Source organism: Galeopterus variegatus, unplaced genomic scaffold (genome assembly GCF_000696425.1).
Source record: "Galeopterus variegatus unplaced genomic scaffold, G_variegatus-3.0.2 Scaffold884, whole genome shotgun sequence".
Taxonomy (NCBI): domain Eukaryota; kingdom Metazoa; phylum Chordata; class Mammalia; order Dermoptera; family Cynocephalidae; genus Galeopterus; species Galeopterus variegatus.
Genome location: NW_007726995.1, coordinates 440229 through 457984, shown reverse-complemented (window position 1 = coordinate 457984; position 17756 = coordinate 440229). Strand labels below are relative to the sequence as shown.

The 17756-nt window shown below is 38.5% G+C and overlaps 1 protein-coding gene across 1 annotated transcript in view; it reads left to right on the top strand.

Moving 5' to 3' along the window:
- Positions 1-3772: 3772 nt before the first annotated feature.
- Positions 3773-17756, top strand: part of GEMIN5 (gem (nuclear organelle) associated protein 5) — a 46514-nt gene continuing 32530 nt past the window's right edge. The window contains exons 1-8 of the mRNA XM_008573173.1: positions 3773-3837; positions 7079-7230; positions 7448-7564; positions 9620-9752; positions 10641-10806; positions 11855-12067; positions 13255-13340; positions 16257-16339. Of these exons, the coding sequence (XP_008571395.1) occupies positions 9625-9752; positions 10641-10806; positions 11855-12067; positions 13255-13340; positions 16257-16339 (676 nt within the window). The 5' untranslated portion in view covers positions 3773-3837; positions 7079-7230; positions 7448-7564; positions 9620-9624. The remainder of the gene's footprint in view (positions 3838-7078; positions 7231-7447; positions 7565-9619; positions 9753-10640; positions 10807-11854; positions 12068-13254; positions 13341-16256; positions 16340-17756) is intronic.

Here is a 17756-nt window from a genome sequence, read left to right as displayed (position 1 = left end):
TCAAACTTTGTCTGGACAACACGCATGCGCGGTACTATGGATTCCTTCCAAATCAGTAGATTTAGCAAGTACCTACACCCGCGGTGGTGTCATGGAAACCGCGAATGCGCGGCGGGTGTTTAAACTGTAACCAGCCTTGTTTAGGAATGAATGACTTAATAAAGTCCGGAAACTAGCGGATTTCCGGAAATTCACCAGTATCCAAAAAAATTGTGAAGTCTCACCTCACAAATGGTCTAAAAAGAGTGAGGGAACAGAGTCCGTGAACAAGCCGCCTAACCCAGCGGGCTTCAGGTTTTCTCCTCGGTAAAATACTCAGTAATAACTATCCCTACGGCACAAGCTTGTTGCAAAGATCAATCGCGTGAAAGTTTGAAATCGCTTGAACGTTCTTTTAAAGATTAAATAGTTCAAATACGTACGATGTTCTAATCCCTGCTAATCTCCAGGCTGACCTCCAAGACAGGTATTTCACGAAATTTCACGTATTCCTCACAGCAATCCAACAGGAATGGATTAACATCTTCGTTCTTCAAATATGAGGAAACATATTTAGGATAGGTTAAAGCCGCTCAGATAACAACTGGCAAAAACAGCGGCCAATCTGGGGATGGGTGCCTCCAAAATTAGTGCCTCTAGACGCATCCAAATACACGAGGTGTGTCGTATATGTTTGATCTCTCTGTATTAAAGATAGGTATTTCAGGCTTTGGTTTGCTACGTATGTAGAAGTGCCAGATAACCCCATGCATACAAGCAGTACAGGAATAGTGCAGAATCTGAGCATTTTAGCAGGTCTGAGTTGGAAAGAAACTCCCATTCTTTTTCCTCCACAGCACGTAACACATACAGTTCCCTTCCCGGAGTTGGTGCTCAATCAAGCAAATCAAGAGAGTCACTCCATTCGGCTTCTCTTTAATCTTTGAGTACCAACAACCCAGAGCCAGAACTTCCACCCAGTTGCAAAAATTGTTCCTTCCCTTTTTGACTTCTGATTCGTACCGTTTTTGTTCATAGGCTTCCCGTAGATATCTTCAAAGCATCTTTAGAACTAGCAAAATACCCTGGCACATAACGTTCAAAAAACATTGGACAGGATAGCGGGTCCAAAGTATAAACCGGTAGTGTGGAGAGGTGGCTCCACCAGTCTAACCCCTTAATTATGGGCATTGCTGTGGGAAGTGAGAATGCCTAACTCCGGGGCTGGGCTCAGGAAGCACCAGATTCTCGTCAAGATTGGGGCGGACCTCCCGCTGCTGGCGAGGTGGAGAGGCGGAGCGCTGAGCTCGGTCCCGCCCTGCCCACCACGCGGCGGCGGGAACCGAGCGCGCGGTGCTGGCTGGGCCTCGACGCGCGCCGTAGTGGCGGTCCGAGTAGGCGGGGCTCGAGGTCCACCAGTCCCTTTTCCCGGCTACGGCGTGGGACTGCGAACTGTCTTTCCCTGTGGCTGCTTCCCTCATCCACGGCGGCCGTCAGTCATGGAGCAGGAGCCGAGGACGCTGCCTCCCTCCCCCAACTGGTACTGCTCCCGCTGCAGCGATGCTGTGCCCGGGGGCCTCTTTGGCTTCGCTGCGCGGACCTCCGTCTTCCTAGTCCGCGTGGGCCCTGGCGCGGGCGCGACCCTTGGGACGCCCCCGTTTCGAGGTAACTCCCCACCTATGGGCCCGAGACTTCCTGCCTTTCCTGTGTTCCCCAGGGGCGCCGAGTGAGTGTGTCCAGGCACCCCTTTTGTGGGGAGAAACTGAGGCCCAAACAGGGAGAAAGGCCTACCCGCAGGCACTAAGCTGAGTCGTGTCCGGTCTTCAAGAATGAGCTACACCACTTTGTGACCGAGCGGTCCCGCCTCCTGGCGCCCGCATGTGGGGCCTCTAGCTTACTGAAAAGTTAGACCTGTCTAGGCCCGAGTATTTATAACATCTATGGCTCCCCCCAAGTGCGCGCTAGCCCTCTGGGAGCCTTCCTGGGGTTGGCAGTTGCCTACAGCTGCAGGCCCTAAGCAAGATCCTGCAAATATGTGAAACTTGTTTCTGTAAGATGAATGGGTTGAGCCAGATACTTTCAGGCTCCAAACTAGGCTTTGATTGTGCATTGGAATATGATGTGCCAGATATTCTATTCCAAACACTCTTTGGACAGATCTGAATAAGAATCACTTTCACGTTCTTCATTTGAACTGCTTTCCAGCCTATGAATTAAGCACAGCAAAGGGATCAACATCATTTTACAGTTGAGAAAACTGAGGCTCAATAACTTGTCTGAAGTCATGTAGCAGCGCCAATATCAGCACTTAGGGTTTCTGGTTGAGTCCGTAGATATTTTTGTTATACCATGGGTTAAGTAACTCCAGAGTATGCTCTCTCACTCATCGTCCTACAGCAGTTGATTCTGCCAGGAATCTTGGACTGCACCTTAATTAACCTAATTAACCTATTGTCTGGTTTTGCTTAAAGTCATAGGAGAGTTGGTGGGACACACCGAAAGGGTCTCTGGCTTCACGTTTTCTCATCACCCTGGTCAATACAATCTCTGTGCCACCAGCTCTGATGACGGGACTGTGAAAATCTGGGATGTAGAGACAAAAACAGTTGTGACAGAACATGCACTCCACCAGGTACCATGGGTTACTGGGTTCTCAGACTATTTCTACATATCTGCTGAGAATTCTTTTCTTTCAAGTATAGTTTTGCTAGCTTATCTATGCAAGGTGTTCTAACTGTGTTCATTAATTAGAAGCTGTATTTTGTAAGGTATCTCAAAACTTTTTTGAGAGATGCATATAAACCAGAAGTTGGCCAACTGCTTTGGCACTGGTTTTTGCAGATAGCTTTATTATAATACAGCCACACTTATTCATTTAAGTATTGTCTATGGCTGCTTTCATGCTACAACAGCAGAGTTAAGTAGTTGCAACAGAGATGGGGCAAAGTCTAAAACATTTACTATCTGGTTGTTTACATAAAATAGACTTCTGAATAAACTGTAAATGAGTGAATGAAAATCATTTCTAAACCAGATAATTGGGCCAGCCCGTGGCTCTCTTGGGAGAGCGTGGTGCTGATAACACCAAGTCAAGGATTAAGATTCCCTTACCGGTCATATTTTTTAAAAGATAAATAAATAAATAAAAGTAACCAGATGATTACTTGATATACTTGCCTTTTGTGACCATGAACAAAGGAAAGTAAAAGACCTACTTAAGGGCCGGCCCGGTGGCGCACTGGATAGTGCGCCGCTTGGGAAGCGCGGCAGCGCTCCCGTCCGAGGGTTCGGATCCCACGTACAGACCGGCTCCCGCTCACTGGCTGAGCGAGGCGCGAGGCTTGCGATCCCGTCACCGGTCCCCGGTCCGGTACGGGGGCAACACTGAGGGTTGAGGGTTGCGATCCGTTGCCGGACACGGGAAAAAGACCTACTTAATCTTTGTAAAAACTTTGTATTAATCTATTAAAGGAAGAAAAAAAATAAATGATTCTTTAGTTTCCAATAGTCTAAACTTTTAAAATCATTTTATTAATATAGTGTTGCTATACAAGTAGGATTAACAAGTATGTATTAAATACCTATAATGTACCTAGCATTATGTTGGTTAGTGACACAGGTTAAAAATTCAGCATTGACAAATGAGAAACAAATACATTTTTGTTTTGTTTTAAAGCATACAATATCAGCACTGCATTGGTCTCCTCTAGTAAAGGACTTAATAGTGTCTGGGGATGAAAAAGGAGTAGTTTTCTGTTACTGGTTTAACAGAAATGACAGCCAGCACCTCTTTATAGAACCCCGGACAATTTTCTGTCTCACTTGCTCACCTCATCATGAAGATTTAGTAGCTGTTGGGTAAGTACTGTGTCATCTGTATTGGTGATTTATTTTTGTTTGAGATCATATTTTGCATTTGCTTTACCTTTTCCTATCACTTTATTCCTCAAAGGAAACCATTTACAGATGTTAACTTCTCCCTCTGAGCCCTTGGCATCATTTATTCCTGTGACCTCCAGGTCCTTACTATCTCTTCCACTCCCTGTCTTTGTTTTTGTTTCCATGATACTGTACTTTCCTTGTTCTTTACATCTAGTACCTTCAGTCAGCATCCAAATGTAGAAAACATCTACTTTCACCTTTTTCTTCTTTTGTACTGCTCTTGGATATAACATTAACTCCCAGAGTATCTGATGCCTCTGCTCTGTCTCTCTGGTTCTGAGCGCTCCTTTTAGATTGGGAAAGTGATATGGCATGGGGATCTGTATCCTCCTCAATCACCAAGGTTGTTTCACATGAGCTGCCTGAATGAGCATCCTTCTTTTCCTCATGACTGCATGTACTTCTCACCCAAAGATGTCCATTCCCTCCAGTCAAAGTCTTGACATAAGCAGTTTGACTAGAATGTTGGAGGAGAAAACCTTCCTGGAGTGGATTCAAGAGACTTGAGCTAGGGGGAAGTAATAGAGATAACTTTTTCACAAAGTTGTGAAAATGTGCATAGACATGAGGAGGTATATGGGGTCAAGGGAGTAATAAATGGAAGATAGCAAGGGCATGTTTTTATGCTGATGGAAATGAGGCAGAAGAGGGACAGCTTGTTGTAAAAGTAAACTGTGATAAATACAGGAGTGATGTTTTTGACAAGTTGAGAGGTGATTGGATTCAGATGACAAGTAGAAAAGGTGGAAATAGGTGCAGATAGGTTTGTAGATATGTTTGGAATAGGGGGTGTATTAGTCTGTTTCTGTTGCTTATAACAAAATACCTGGAACTGGGTAGTATGTAAAAAAACAAAATTTATTGCTTACAGTGTAAGGGGTTAGGAAGTCCAAAGTCCAGGGAACACGTCTGGTGAGGGTCTTCTTGGTGGTGGCTGTACAGCAATGCAGGGGTCTCACATGGCAGAAAGTGGCAGAACAGAGAGAGAGATTCTCATGTGCTCTCTTTTTAAAGCCCTCAGAACCACTCCCATGACCACCATTACTGATTCATTCAGTAGGGCATGGTCTTCACAATCTAATCACCTCTTCAAGGCCCCACCTTTCAATTACCGTAATAGGATTTCCTACCCTCAACAGTTAATTTGGGAATTAAGCTTCTAGTATCTGAACTTTGGGGACCCAACTCAATCTATCCACAGCAGGGGGGCATTCCCTTCTGTGGCTTCTGATTTTGAAGTGAGGAGTAAGTCAGAGTGGAGGAGTGAAGTTCAGGGTGGGGTTGGAACTGGATGTGAAAAGAAGGTATAAAAACAGTCATCTCAGAGAATGGGAAGGTGAATTTACTGAGGGAAATTGTAGATCCATTGTTCACTGTTCAGTGTCAAGCTAAGGATCATGGTCATGAATGTAAAGTAAACTACTCAAACTGGTTGAGAAAGGAGGTGGTTGGATTCAGTCACGTTTCGGGTTTTGGCACTAAATGCCCCTGAGGGGAAGGAGACAAAGGGAATAATTAAAGAGGGATTATAGTAATGGATCATGAAATCTGTGCTGCATGGGGGGAAGGATGGGAAGACCAGTGGGATCAGGTACATGATAGTGAGAATGTAAGGGGTCTGTGGGTCTACGGTCTTGCGAAGTGGGAGCATTGTTGCAGTGAGGGTAGAGAGTGAGCAAAAAGGGTAGTAGGCAGAGGTCAGAGAGGCTTGCATCAAACTGACCTCAAAAGAAAAGCAGGAATTCTCAAGAGAGTATTTCAGGTAGAGGGAACTGCACAATTAGACAGAGGATTGAATCAGAAAAATTTGTTTTTAGAAGATCTTCAAAATGGTTTTTATTCCCAGAAAGCTTTGTTCAAATTTAAAAACAGTTTTATCTCATGACAATTCAAAGTCCAGATCTTCAAAGATTGATGGACATATTCTTTTTTTTTTTTATAATACAGTTGTAATGGTGTTTTTCCCTGTAGAATTGTCTAATGTGTAGGAAATGTAAATAAGTACAACCACTTTAGAGAGCAGTTTTGCACCTTCTAGTAAAGCAAAGATGCACCTGTCTTACATTCTAGCCATTCCATTACCATGCATTAAGCCTGAAATTGTCTTAGGTGTATACAACAACATTAATAGCAGCATTTTTTGTTTGTAAGAGCAAAAAATGGAAGCCCTTCAAAAGAAAAATGAATGAATGATGAGATATTTATACAGTGCAGTACTAATACAATAGCATAAATGACTGATCAGGAACTAGAGTTACATGTGTCAGCATGGATAACTCAGAAGCAGAATGAGTGAAAAAAGCAAGCTACAGAAAAACAGACTGCATGATACCATTGTATGAAGTTTTAAAATATACAAAACAATTCTGTAAATCTTAATTAGGAATATATACAAAGAAAGGCTAGGAATGGTATAACACAAAATTCACAAATAGTGGTATACCTCTGAGGAAGAGAAGGAGAGAGGTTTGGGGTGGAATATACGAGGGTACTTCAGAAAGTTCCTGGAAAGATTCTTATCTTTTAGTTCTATTTTTCCATGAACTTTTTGAAGTACTCTTGTATAGAGACTTTAGCTATATTGGTAATTTTTTTTCTTAAGCTTGGTGATAGATATTTTATGTGTCTGAAATAATTTATTGTTTTTTAAAAAGCTGTTAGGATTTCTTGGTTTCTTCTGAATTCATAAAAGCCTTGGGATACGTAGATCTAGAATATAGAGTTGTGCAGATTTTGTTAAGTTCATAGTTAGTAAAGTAGTATCACTTATAAAAAGGTTTTTGGTTTTTTGGTTTTCTTTAGTGCACTAGGACAAATTCATCTTGATTAGAGAAGTTACTGGATCCCTATAAGAACTATTCTTCTGTAAGTTCCCTGAGAAGAAAAGTATGCTCCACTATTTGAGCTTTGTGCCAGACAACATATACAGTATTACTTAGAGCCAAGAATTTGATCATGGAGGAGGGTTTTAAGAAAACCAGAAAATGTGAAATGAGCACTTTGGAAAAAGGACCTAACAAAATTATTTGTTGTCTTCTTCCCTTTTCTCCCACCCCAAATGCACCTAGTCCACAATGGTAACTCCTAAACCAAAATGTTTACTAGCAACTGTTCTGTCTTTATTTTACAGTGATAATTTCTAACTCTTGTTTTTTAGCTACAAGGATGGCATAGTGGTTATAACTGACATCAGTAAGAAAGGAGAAGTTATTCACAGGCTTCGAGGCCATGATGATGAAATTCACTCCATAGCCTGGTGTCCCCTGCTTGGTGAAGATTGTTTATCCGTAAACCAAGAGGAAAATTCAGGTAGAGAAGATTCAAGGGAGAGTTCAATACACTTTAGACTTAAAGAACAAAGTGGGGAAAGTTGTATCGTTTGAATTACATTTAAAACTTTAGGTTTTACAGAGCAGACCTATGCAAGAGATAATTAAGTTTTGGGAACCTTTGCAAACTAAGTTTTCTTTGATAAGTGCATATTTAATGCTAATTAAAAACAATATTACTATCTCTCTTGGAGAAGAACCTGAAATTCCTAATGGGAAAGTTACAGCACAAATTCCAGTAACAAGAGGATGTTATTTAGCCACTGGAAGCAAAGATCAGACCATTCGAATCTGGAGCTGTTCTAGAGGCCGAGGTAAGATTTATGTTTGATGTTTTTTTTGTGATATAACTTATACTGATCCAGTAGAAGTAGAAGCTTTTTTGTTCTGTCTTGTTGTCCTGTGAGTGTATATCATCTGTCAGAAAGCAGCTTTTTTCTGTCCAGAAAGTTGTTTTCACAATTTAGCATGGGCTAGAACTCTCTGTGCTCTCAATGCCTGGCTTTTGTGTTGAGATGAGAGTTTCTGATATATCCATGAGAAGGCGGGGATCTCTGCTTTATCGAAGGGTCACTGTTTGGCATGGATAGCAAGATATTTGTTAAAAGCACAGGAATATTGGAACTTGGCAAGGCCTGGGTCAGAGTAATGGAAAAGATCTCTGGAGTTAGAGCTTCTAATGTACAAATGCAGAATAAATAATGTACATCCAGCATAGAAATGTATGTTTAAATGTCAAAGCTCAATTTATCTGAATTATGGACCTCCTCAGTCATTTAGCTTTCCTAAGCTTCTCTTTATTTTTTGTTGTGGTGTTTTTATTTATTTTTATTTTTTGGTGGCTGCCAGTACAGGAATCCAAACTCTTGACCTTGCTGTTATAACACCATGCTCTAACCAACTGAGCTAACGAGCCAGCCCTCCCAAGCTTCTCTTTGAACAAAACTTTTACCTTAAGTTTATAAATTGAAAGAAACTACAGGCAGAATGGTGTTACCTTTATAGTAAAATTTTTGCCTTTCTTTTTAGAGTGGGCTTCTCTTCTCTCTCCACTTTACTTATTTATGTCAGTTATTTTTATTGTGGGAAAACACACATAACATAAAACTTACCACCCTGACCACTTATAAGTGTACACTTTGGTATTAAATATATTCATAATGTTGTCCAACCATCACCACCTCCAGAACTCTTTTTATCTTGTGAAACTGAAACTCTATACCCAATAAGTAATAACTCCCCATTTCCCCCTCCCCGATCCCCTCTACTTTCTGTCTCTGATTTCGACTACTCTGAGTATTTCATTTAAGTGGAATCATACAATATATGTCTTTTTGTGATTGGCATATTTCACTTAGCATAATGTCCTCAGAGTCCAATGTTGCAGCATATGTCAGAATTTTCTTCCTTTCTAGGGTTGAATAATATTCCATCGTAAATGTATGTACCATGTTTTGCTTGTTCATTCATCCACCAATGGACACTTGAGTTGCTTCCACATTTTAGCTATTGGGAATAATACTGCTATGAACATGGGTGAATTCTCTACTTCATTTTAAACCATGAAAGTTTTATCTTTGCCCAAGTACATTAGTGCATGTAAAGCAAGTAGCACAGGGCTTCGCACATAGTTCGGGTTTAGTCAATTGTAAATAGTAGAATCATTTTGGAAGATAGAACTTGAAGGTTTGTGGACTACTTTTGGACATACTACAGCTCCAAGTGGAGACATCAAGCTGAGGATCCCTCCAAAAAGTAACCTCTAAACTTACGGATGTGTCGTATAGTAGTTTCAGTTCTGATTATGCAGCACAGTCAGCTGGAGAGTTTTTGAAAAATGTGTGTTCCTGGACCCCTCCTCAGATCTACTGAATCGGAATGTCTAGGAGTAGGGTATGTGTATTTTTAAAAGCTGCATATGTGGTTCTACTGCACAATATGGATTGTTTGCAGCATGTTGGGTGGAGGTAATCCTCTGCCACAACTTGTTGACTGCCAAATGTTTCCCCTTTGTTGGATTTCTTGCCAACTAGGTAAAGAAATCTCCTCCCGCTGTCCTTCCAACTTTGGAAAATCTTAGGTTGTGTAATCACCTTGGTTTCTCATTTCTAGTTCGGAACTCATTTTCCCAGACAAAAAGTATTCTTAGTGTGTTTAGGTTGCCAAGGCAACCTTAAAAGCTACCTAAATGTAACTAGACTAGTATTAAACACTATTTATAATAATGTTTTCATAGGAAAATGAAGTCTGAATTCTAAGTAATCAAACTAACAAGATTTTAAACCATAGATTGTGTATTGTGAACTGCTGCTGACGTGAAAGTAGTTACACATGTTGAGTGCCCCACTGAACTTTTTTTTTATCTGCAGGGGTGATGATTTTGAAATTGCCCTTTCTGAAGAGAAGAGGAGGGGGTACAGACCCAACTGTTAAAGAGCGCCTTTGGTTGACACTCCATTGGCCCAGTAATCAGCCAACACAGCTGGTATCCAGTTGTTTTGGGTAAGTCTTTTTTGGTCAAACTTTCTCTGATTTATTTTGTTTCCCTATTTGGCCTCGGAAATTCCTAGGATTCTCTTTTTAGACACAGAATGTAAAGTAATGGTCATGATGGGCCATTTGAAACAGAAAAGTGGTGCTGATACCTCTGCTGTCTACTAATAGTTGAAAAAAAGATAAAATAAGTGTAGCCTAGTGAGTAAGTGGGGACTCTGAAGTTAGGCAGAACTGAATTTTAGAATCTGTTAATTAGTCTGCTTTGTGTTCATGAACAGGACCTTTTACTTTTCTGAGCTTCAATCACTTTATGTGTAGAAAGGAAAGATAGTGATAATATTTTCTGTCTCTTAGGATAGTTATGGCCATTCAGTAAACAAAATTTATTGAGCACTTACTTCTAGTAGCTGGAGATAAAAAGTGAATTTAACAGACAAGTTCCCTGCTTTTAAATGAGGTAATACAGGTAAAGCACATAGAAATCCCTCCAAAGTGGTCCCACTCCCCCCACCACCCCAAGAAAGAGATATTATTTCTTAAACTTTTGGAGCTCTGCAAATTATGGTGGCATTTTATACTTAAAGCTGTTAGAGAAATCTGTTTAAAAGGTAGTCCAGTACATTTACATGGTTCAAAAAGAATGGAAATACAGTATATAATAAAGTATCCTTCCCATCTCTGTCTTCCCCTTCCTGTAGGCAATGACTATTTTTCTGGGTGTGTTCTCCCAGAGATATTTTGTGCATATTCCAGAATATTCCATTTTTCTGTCCTTAAAGGAACAATTAACAAAAATTATTTTGCAAGTAAGGGTCCAGACCATCTGACTCAACAATTATTTGACTTCAGATTGTTTGTGCAAGAGAACTAATGCTTATGTTTTTTACTTCACAGAGGTGAATTGCTACTATGGGATCTCACCCAATCTTGGAGACGGAAATACACTGTCTTTAGCACTTCATCAGAAGGGCAAAATCATTCAAGAATTGTGTTTAATTTATGTCCGCTACAAACTGAGGATAACAAACAGCTGCTGCTTTCCACTTCAATGGATAGAGATGTAAGAACTGCTTATTTTCGTTCAGCATTGTAGAGCAGTGATTTACAACTTGGGAGGGATTAGAGGGCTTTTTCAAACCATCTGGCAGTTTTAGACATACTTCAGCTAAAACTTTAAGTGGAGACATCAAGCTGAGGATCCCTTCAAAATGGTGACCTCTAAACTTATGCATGAGTCGTATGGTGGCCTTTAGTTCTGATTGTGCAGCAGTCCTTCCAACGACACAGTTACCATTACTGATTGCACCAAATATTATCAACGGTCCTGGGGCAGGAGAAATGTGAGGAACTACAAGATGCTTTTCTGTTGAAGCAGACATGATAAAGTAGAATAGATATGTCCAGGGAAGGATGTGTGAGATCATGCTTATCCTGGTCTGTGACTAGGTAACAGAATCATCTGCTCTTGGTGAACTCTGAGAGAGAGAATTAGCTTTATTTAAGAGTCTGTGACCTTTACTGTTTTGCACTAAAGCTAATCTTATTTGATAGACTTTGTTTTTCTCCTAAGCCTCTCTGTTAAACAAGTGACCATTAAAAATGTATCACTTCTCCTCCCCTGTGTATGATATTTTGCTTTTTGAGATAGTAGCTTTTTGATTTTTCCACTGTGCTGAGGCCATCTTCATCCTTATTTAGAGTTTGCCAAGTGAGGAGGTTACCAATGCTGTAATAGAGTAGAAAGACCACTGAACTCTGGGAAATGAGGGGACTGAGTTCTGGTTTATTAATTATGTGACCTTGAATTCACTCAATGTCTCTGAGAGTAAATTTTGTTTTGGGGGGTGGGGTTGGCAGCTGGTTGGTACAGGGCTCCAAACCCTTGACCTTGGTATTGTTGGAAATAAATATATTCTAAAATCCCTTTCGTCTTTATAATTTATCACTGAATTTTTTTTCTAAGGCATGCTTTTGCCTTTCCAGTTTCTATTGCAATAAATTATATTATCCTTATCTACTCTTTGAGCCTATCCCATTTGAAATATTGGATCCGTTTTCCTATTTTTCTGCTCTTTTTATATTTAGGCCCCAACCCTTAATCTTTTCAGGTAAAATGTTGGGACATGACCACCCTGGAGTGCTGTTGGACCCTGCCTTCCCTTGGTGGCTTTGCCTATAGCCTGGCTTTCTCTCCTGTGGAAATAGGCTGTTTGGCCATAGGTGTTGGGGATGGCATGATCCGTGTATGGAATACACTCTCCATAAAGAACAACTATGATGTGAAAACGTTTTGGCAGGGTGTCAAGTCCAAGGTTACAGCGGTAAGGATGCTTTCTTTGAGTTCTCTTTGAAGTTTTTTTCAAATAAGTAGTTCTTTTTTAAAGAACACCTCTTCGTTTAAATGAATTCTATTAGGAACCAAAATTGTTTAAAGGTATTTTTGATGAAGTTTGAAACTAGGAAAACAGAAGAACCTTTCTTAAAAAAAAAAAAAATCCTATATAAGATGACCTGTAAGGGGATCTTAACACCTGACTTGGTGTTGTCAGCACCACGCTCTCCCAAGTGAGCTAACTGGCCATCTGTATATAGGGATCTGAACCTGTGGCCTTGGTGTTATCAGCACCGCTCTCTCCCGAATGAGCCATGGGCCGGCCCAGAAGAACCTTTCAACCAAACCATAATTCCTAAATTCAGAGTTTAAAATTATTAAGGCTTTGTTGAACTCACCATGTTTTCCAATAGTAAGAAATTAGAAATAACCTGAAAGTGTGTGTATTCACAGAGGATACATTAAGTTATATTATAATCACATGTCAGAATGGCATCAAATTATTAAAAATGATAATGTAGATCTTTAATGTGGAAAGATGTTAATGGTTCACAAAAAATGCAAGTTAATAAAACATGGAATGTGGGTTATAAAACAGTATTATAATCTTTTGTTTGTTTTTCTCCAAAATTATATCTCTGTTTTGGCTATTAAGTTTAAAAGCAGTAAATGTGATTTTAAAAGAATACCAACAATACCGAAGTATAGAAAGGGACATTTTTTTTCTACCCTACCCTCCACTTTAATCCCCCACTTCCATAATCCAGAAAATTACTGTTGACAATTTATGATATATCTTTCCAAATTTTGTTAAATTATTAGTAGAATTATGATTTTCTAAATTGTTCTAGAATCTTTTATCCCTACTCTACAGTGTATCATGCACATCATTTTAATGTTTGAACCTATTCGTTTTCTTCAATTGTGTATATCTAAGTTTATTTAAAAAAATGTGTGGAAAGAGATATAAAATTGGCAATGAGTTTTTTGGATGGTGAGATTACAGGTGATCTCTTTGTCATATGAGCTTCTTTGTTTTTCTCTTTTAAACTGAGAATTAGAAGAAATCAAGAGTAACAAAGTTTTCCATTTGAATGCTTAAGGGATAGTATAAGGATTCCCTTGACCATGAGCTCCTTTTCTCATAATTTCTCACTTGGGAATTTTTTTTTGTAGCTGTGCTGGCACCCAAACAAGGAAGGTTGCTTGGCTTTTGGAACTGATGATGGAAAAGTGGGAGTATATGACACCTACTCCAACAAGTAAGGAATGGGTGATTCATGTTTAGGGCATTGACCAAAATGTCAGTGGTGGATTTAATTTTCAGTTCATAAACCTGGACGTACATCAAAATTGCATGGAAGGCTTTTTAAGAATTAAGATTCTGGCACTGAGATTGAAGTTCAGAACTTGGAATTTTATTTTTAAAAAATTATTTCAAGTGGTAGTGGTTCATCCCCCACCACAAGTCTGCTTGAGAATCACTAAAATAAACCAATTGCTTTTGTTTTTACAAGAGTTTTCAGGCTTATATGAACATTGAAAGAATCTAGTACAAAGAATATCTGTGTACCTTCTGTCTAGATTCACCAGCTAGCATTTTGTCATACTTGTTTTATCCGTATGTATCTCTATACGTTATATCTGAAACACTTCTCCTTTACAATTCTAAGAATAAGAACACTCTCCCATGTAACCACAATATCCTGATCACATTTAAGAAAGAAAATTAACAGTAATTTCATAATATGATCTAATATTCACTTCATATACAGATTTCCTCAGTTGAGCCAAAAATGTTTCTTCTAGCTTTTTTTTCATTATTATTATTATTATTATTATTTTGGCAGCTGGATCTAAAACTTGACCTTGGTGTTATGAACACCATGCTCTACCAATTGAACTAACCAGTCAGCCCCAAATTAGTTTTCATTATCTTAGTCTCTTTATCCAGTCTCTTTTATTCCAGAATACTGCCCCCATTTCTTTTCTTTGCATAACATTGCCTTTTCAATTTGAAGACTTCAGATAATTTGCCTTGTAGACTATTCCACATTTTAGACTTGTCTAGTTTTTTCATTGTGGTGACTCATTTCTCTATTCCCTGTATTTCCTGTAAACTAGAAGTTATATCTAGAGCTGCATTGTCCACTCTAGTAGCCATTAGCTATGGGTGAGTACTTAGCACTTGAAAGGGGGCAAGTCCAAATTGAGATGTGCTGTAAGTGTAAAATACACACCAAGAGTTCAAAGTCTTAGTAGAATGTAAAATATCTCATTAATAATTTTATTTTGATTACATTTTAAATAATATTTTTAGCATGCTGAGTTAAATAAAATATATTATTAAAATTAACTTTCACTTGTTTCAACATTTTGGTTTTTTTAATGTAGCTACTAGAAAACTTTGGGTTACATATGTGATTCGTATTTATGGTTCACATTATATAACTATTGCACACAGTTGTTCCAGAGGCTGGATTAGATTCCAGACCTGTGCTGTGCAGTTTGGTAGTCACTAGCCCTTTGTGGTTATTTATACTTAAAGTAATTAAAATTAAATAAAATTAGAAATTCATTTCCTCAGGTGCACTAGCCACATTTCAAATGCACAAGAGCCGTATATGGATAATGGCTACCTTATTGGACAGCACTGTTTCACCTTTTTAAATGGTTGGGGAGAAAATATCAAAATATTTTGTGACCTATGAAGATTAAATAAAATTCAGATTTCCGTATCCATAAATAAATTTTTATTGGCACAGAGCTACACTCATTCATTTACATACTATCTGTGGCTGCTTTTCATGGCTACTTTTGTTACTACCACAGCAGAGTGGAGTAGTTGTGGCAGAGGCCACATGGCTCACAAAGCCTGAAATATTTACTCTGTCCTATTACAGAAAATGTTTGCTTAACTCTGTCCTAGATCATTTACTTCTAAATGTCCTAGATCATTTACTTATATGCAATTCTTTAAGTACTCAGAACCTACATGCAGTTGACTATTTTTCCCTTTTTTTAACTCAGAAAAAAATGCACTGTTTCAAAGAGATATTTAACAAAATAAAACTGTGTATTTATTTACTTACTTATGTACTTATTGATTTTTTGGTGACTGGTTATACAGGGATCCAAACCTTTGACTTTGTTGTTATAACAGAGTACTCTAGCCAACTGAGCTAACCAGCCAGCCCTTATATATTAATTTAAATAGCTCTGTGTCATCATAAAATTGCTAACTACTTCTGTTAAATTAATATCTTCTGGTTATTATAAGACTAACACTAGAAAAGGTATGTAGTAGGAGAAAGAATATTGCCACGATGTATTGTTACACATTCAGCCAAAATTACTTATCTTTCTTTTAGCCAAAAAAATTTTGCTTCATTGTCTAGAAAGACTATTATAAATTTGTCAGATACATGGAAGTAAATAAGTCAACAACTAGTTCAATCATAGGTTGTAGAATTCTAAGTTTATACAAAGAATACAACTTACATTAAATGATAACAGTGCTGTCCTTTTTTTCCCCCAAGAAGCTAAGCCTTCTTTACTGACACATCATATATTATTATCATCACAACCACCTTAGGAAATACTCTTAAAAGCAAAGCTTCCTTAAAGGATAATCAAAACCTAAAAATTTGTCTACTCTGAAATCTAGTCTCAGATTAAGAATGTTAATGGCACAGGGTAAGTCTAAAATGATTTCTAATCTTTTACTTGAATGCATTTTGGATGGTGAAGATATATGCTTTAGTAATCTTAGTTCTGGGCTGACTAGTTTGAAGAAACAGACTGTTTTTCTCTAGTTGTGGTAACCTTTATGCTTCTATATGACTATAGTAATATTGTAATACCTGACACTTAATTGAGGTGGGCAAATTCAGAGGGAGAGTAGAGGAAAATGGCCAGATGGATGGCAGTAACATTTTTTTCTGGGTAAGATGTGTTTGGAACTTAATTGTTTTAGTAGTAGATATTATCACATGGTATGATATTTAAGTGTTTGCTTCTTTACAGCAAACTATTTGGAGAAGGATACTGTTCAATTATTTTTCTCTTATATCAGCAACTAAGTTTATAATAGAAATTCTTTTAGGAAAAAATGCTGTGTTTTCCACTATACTTTTTGATTAAATCTTTCTGTTTGTTCTCTGCCCCCTCTCCAAAAGACCTCCACAGATTTCTAGCACATATCATAAGAAGACTGTGTACACTTTAGCCTGGGGGCCACCAGTACCCCCCATGTCACTTGGTAAGTATCTGAGCCATCTATAAACAAATATGAGTGTATTCTCTTTCTTTCCATTTAATCCTAAGATATTAAAGCTGGAAAGAGTCATAAGGGTTCTAGTGCAGTGGCTGCTTATGTAGTCTGCTGTGTCCCCAGGGGTCGATGAAGGCAGTATAGCAGGTGATGAATTGGAATTACTGTGAGAAACCATTCACCCATAAACCTCCCCATGCTAACTAAAGCATTGTTTCTTCTCTTTGAGCTAAAATATTTTGTTGTAGATATAGTTTCTTATGCTGGGTCCTGATACCCAGCCTAATGTTCTTCATTAAAACTTGCTGTCACTTTTTAATTTTATTGGAATTAGAATGTTATTTCAGGGTTGGCCAGTTAGCTCAGACAGTAAGAACGTGGTGCTGATAACACCAATGTCCACTGTTCAATCCCTGTACTGGCCAGCTGCCAAAAAAAAAAGAATATTATTTCAGTATATTCATGGAATAATGGTCATCTGTTTTCGCCCTTAGTTAAAGCAAAATTAGAATTTCTGAAATAGTCTCTTCTTGCCTTTGATTACATTCTGCCCCTTTCCTTCTTCTAGCCCCTCAGCCTTCTCTTTTTCTTGTCCCTAAAGTAACAGGTCTTTCATATCTTTCTAAGTGAGTTTATTCAACAAAAGTGTCTGATAAACTTTTCTTAACCATCTTTAATGAAATATCTGTAAATTTCCATAGTTGTTGCATTATGTAGGGAGGATAAATAGTATAAATCATCAGAACTAAAGCAACATTGGGATTATAGTTCATTCATCTTACAAATTTTTATTGGATACTTGGTTTGTGATCTAGCAGTGGTGAAAATAAAACTTGTCTTACAGAAACCCATGAGGATCAGTGTTTGCTTCTTAAAAATTAAGATTTCTCTATTACTAAGAAAATCACTACATTGAGGACACCTCCTTAAAGTCAGTCTTAGAAAGTCCTGTGGCTCCATAAATGTAAATGCCGAAAGAGTACTTATTTCTGGAAGAAAAAGTAAATTCTCAGAAACTTTGACAACATGCATTTGGCTTCTGATGCCAGCTTTTGTGTTCCCTACTATTTTGAATGCTGGAAGAATGTTTAAAGTAAATACATTGCATCGTAGAAATTAATTCAAAATTAGTATACATTTTTTACTTCTCCCAACTGTGTTCAAATGAAAAGAACAGTGACTTTATTCCAGCGTATTAGAATATTTTATTTTATTTTATTTTATTTATTTATTTATTTTTTAAGATGACCGGTAAGGGGATCTCAACCCTTGGCTTGGTGTTGTCAGCACCACGCTCAGCCAGTGAGCAAACCGGCCATCCCTATATAGGATGCGAACCCGTGGCCTTGGTGTTATCAGCACCACACTCTACCAAGTGAGCCACGGGCCGGCCTTAGCTCATTTT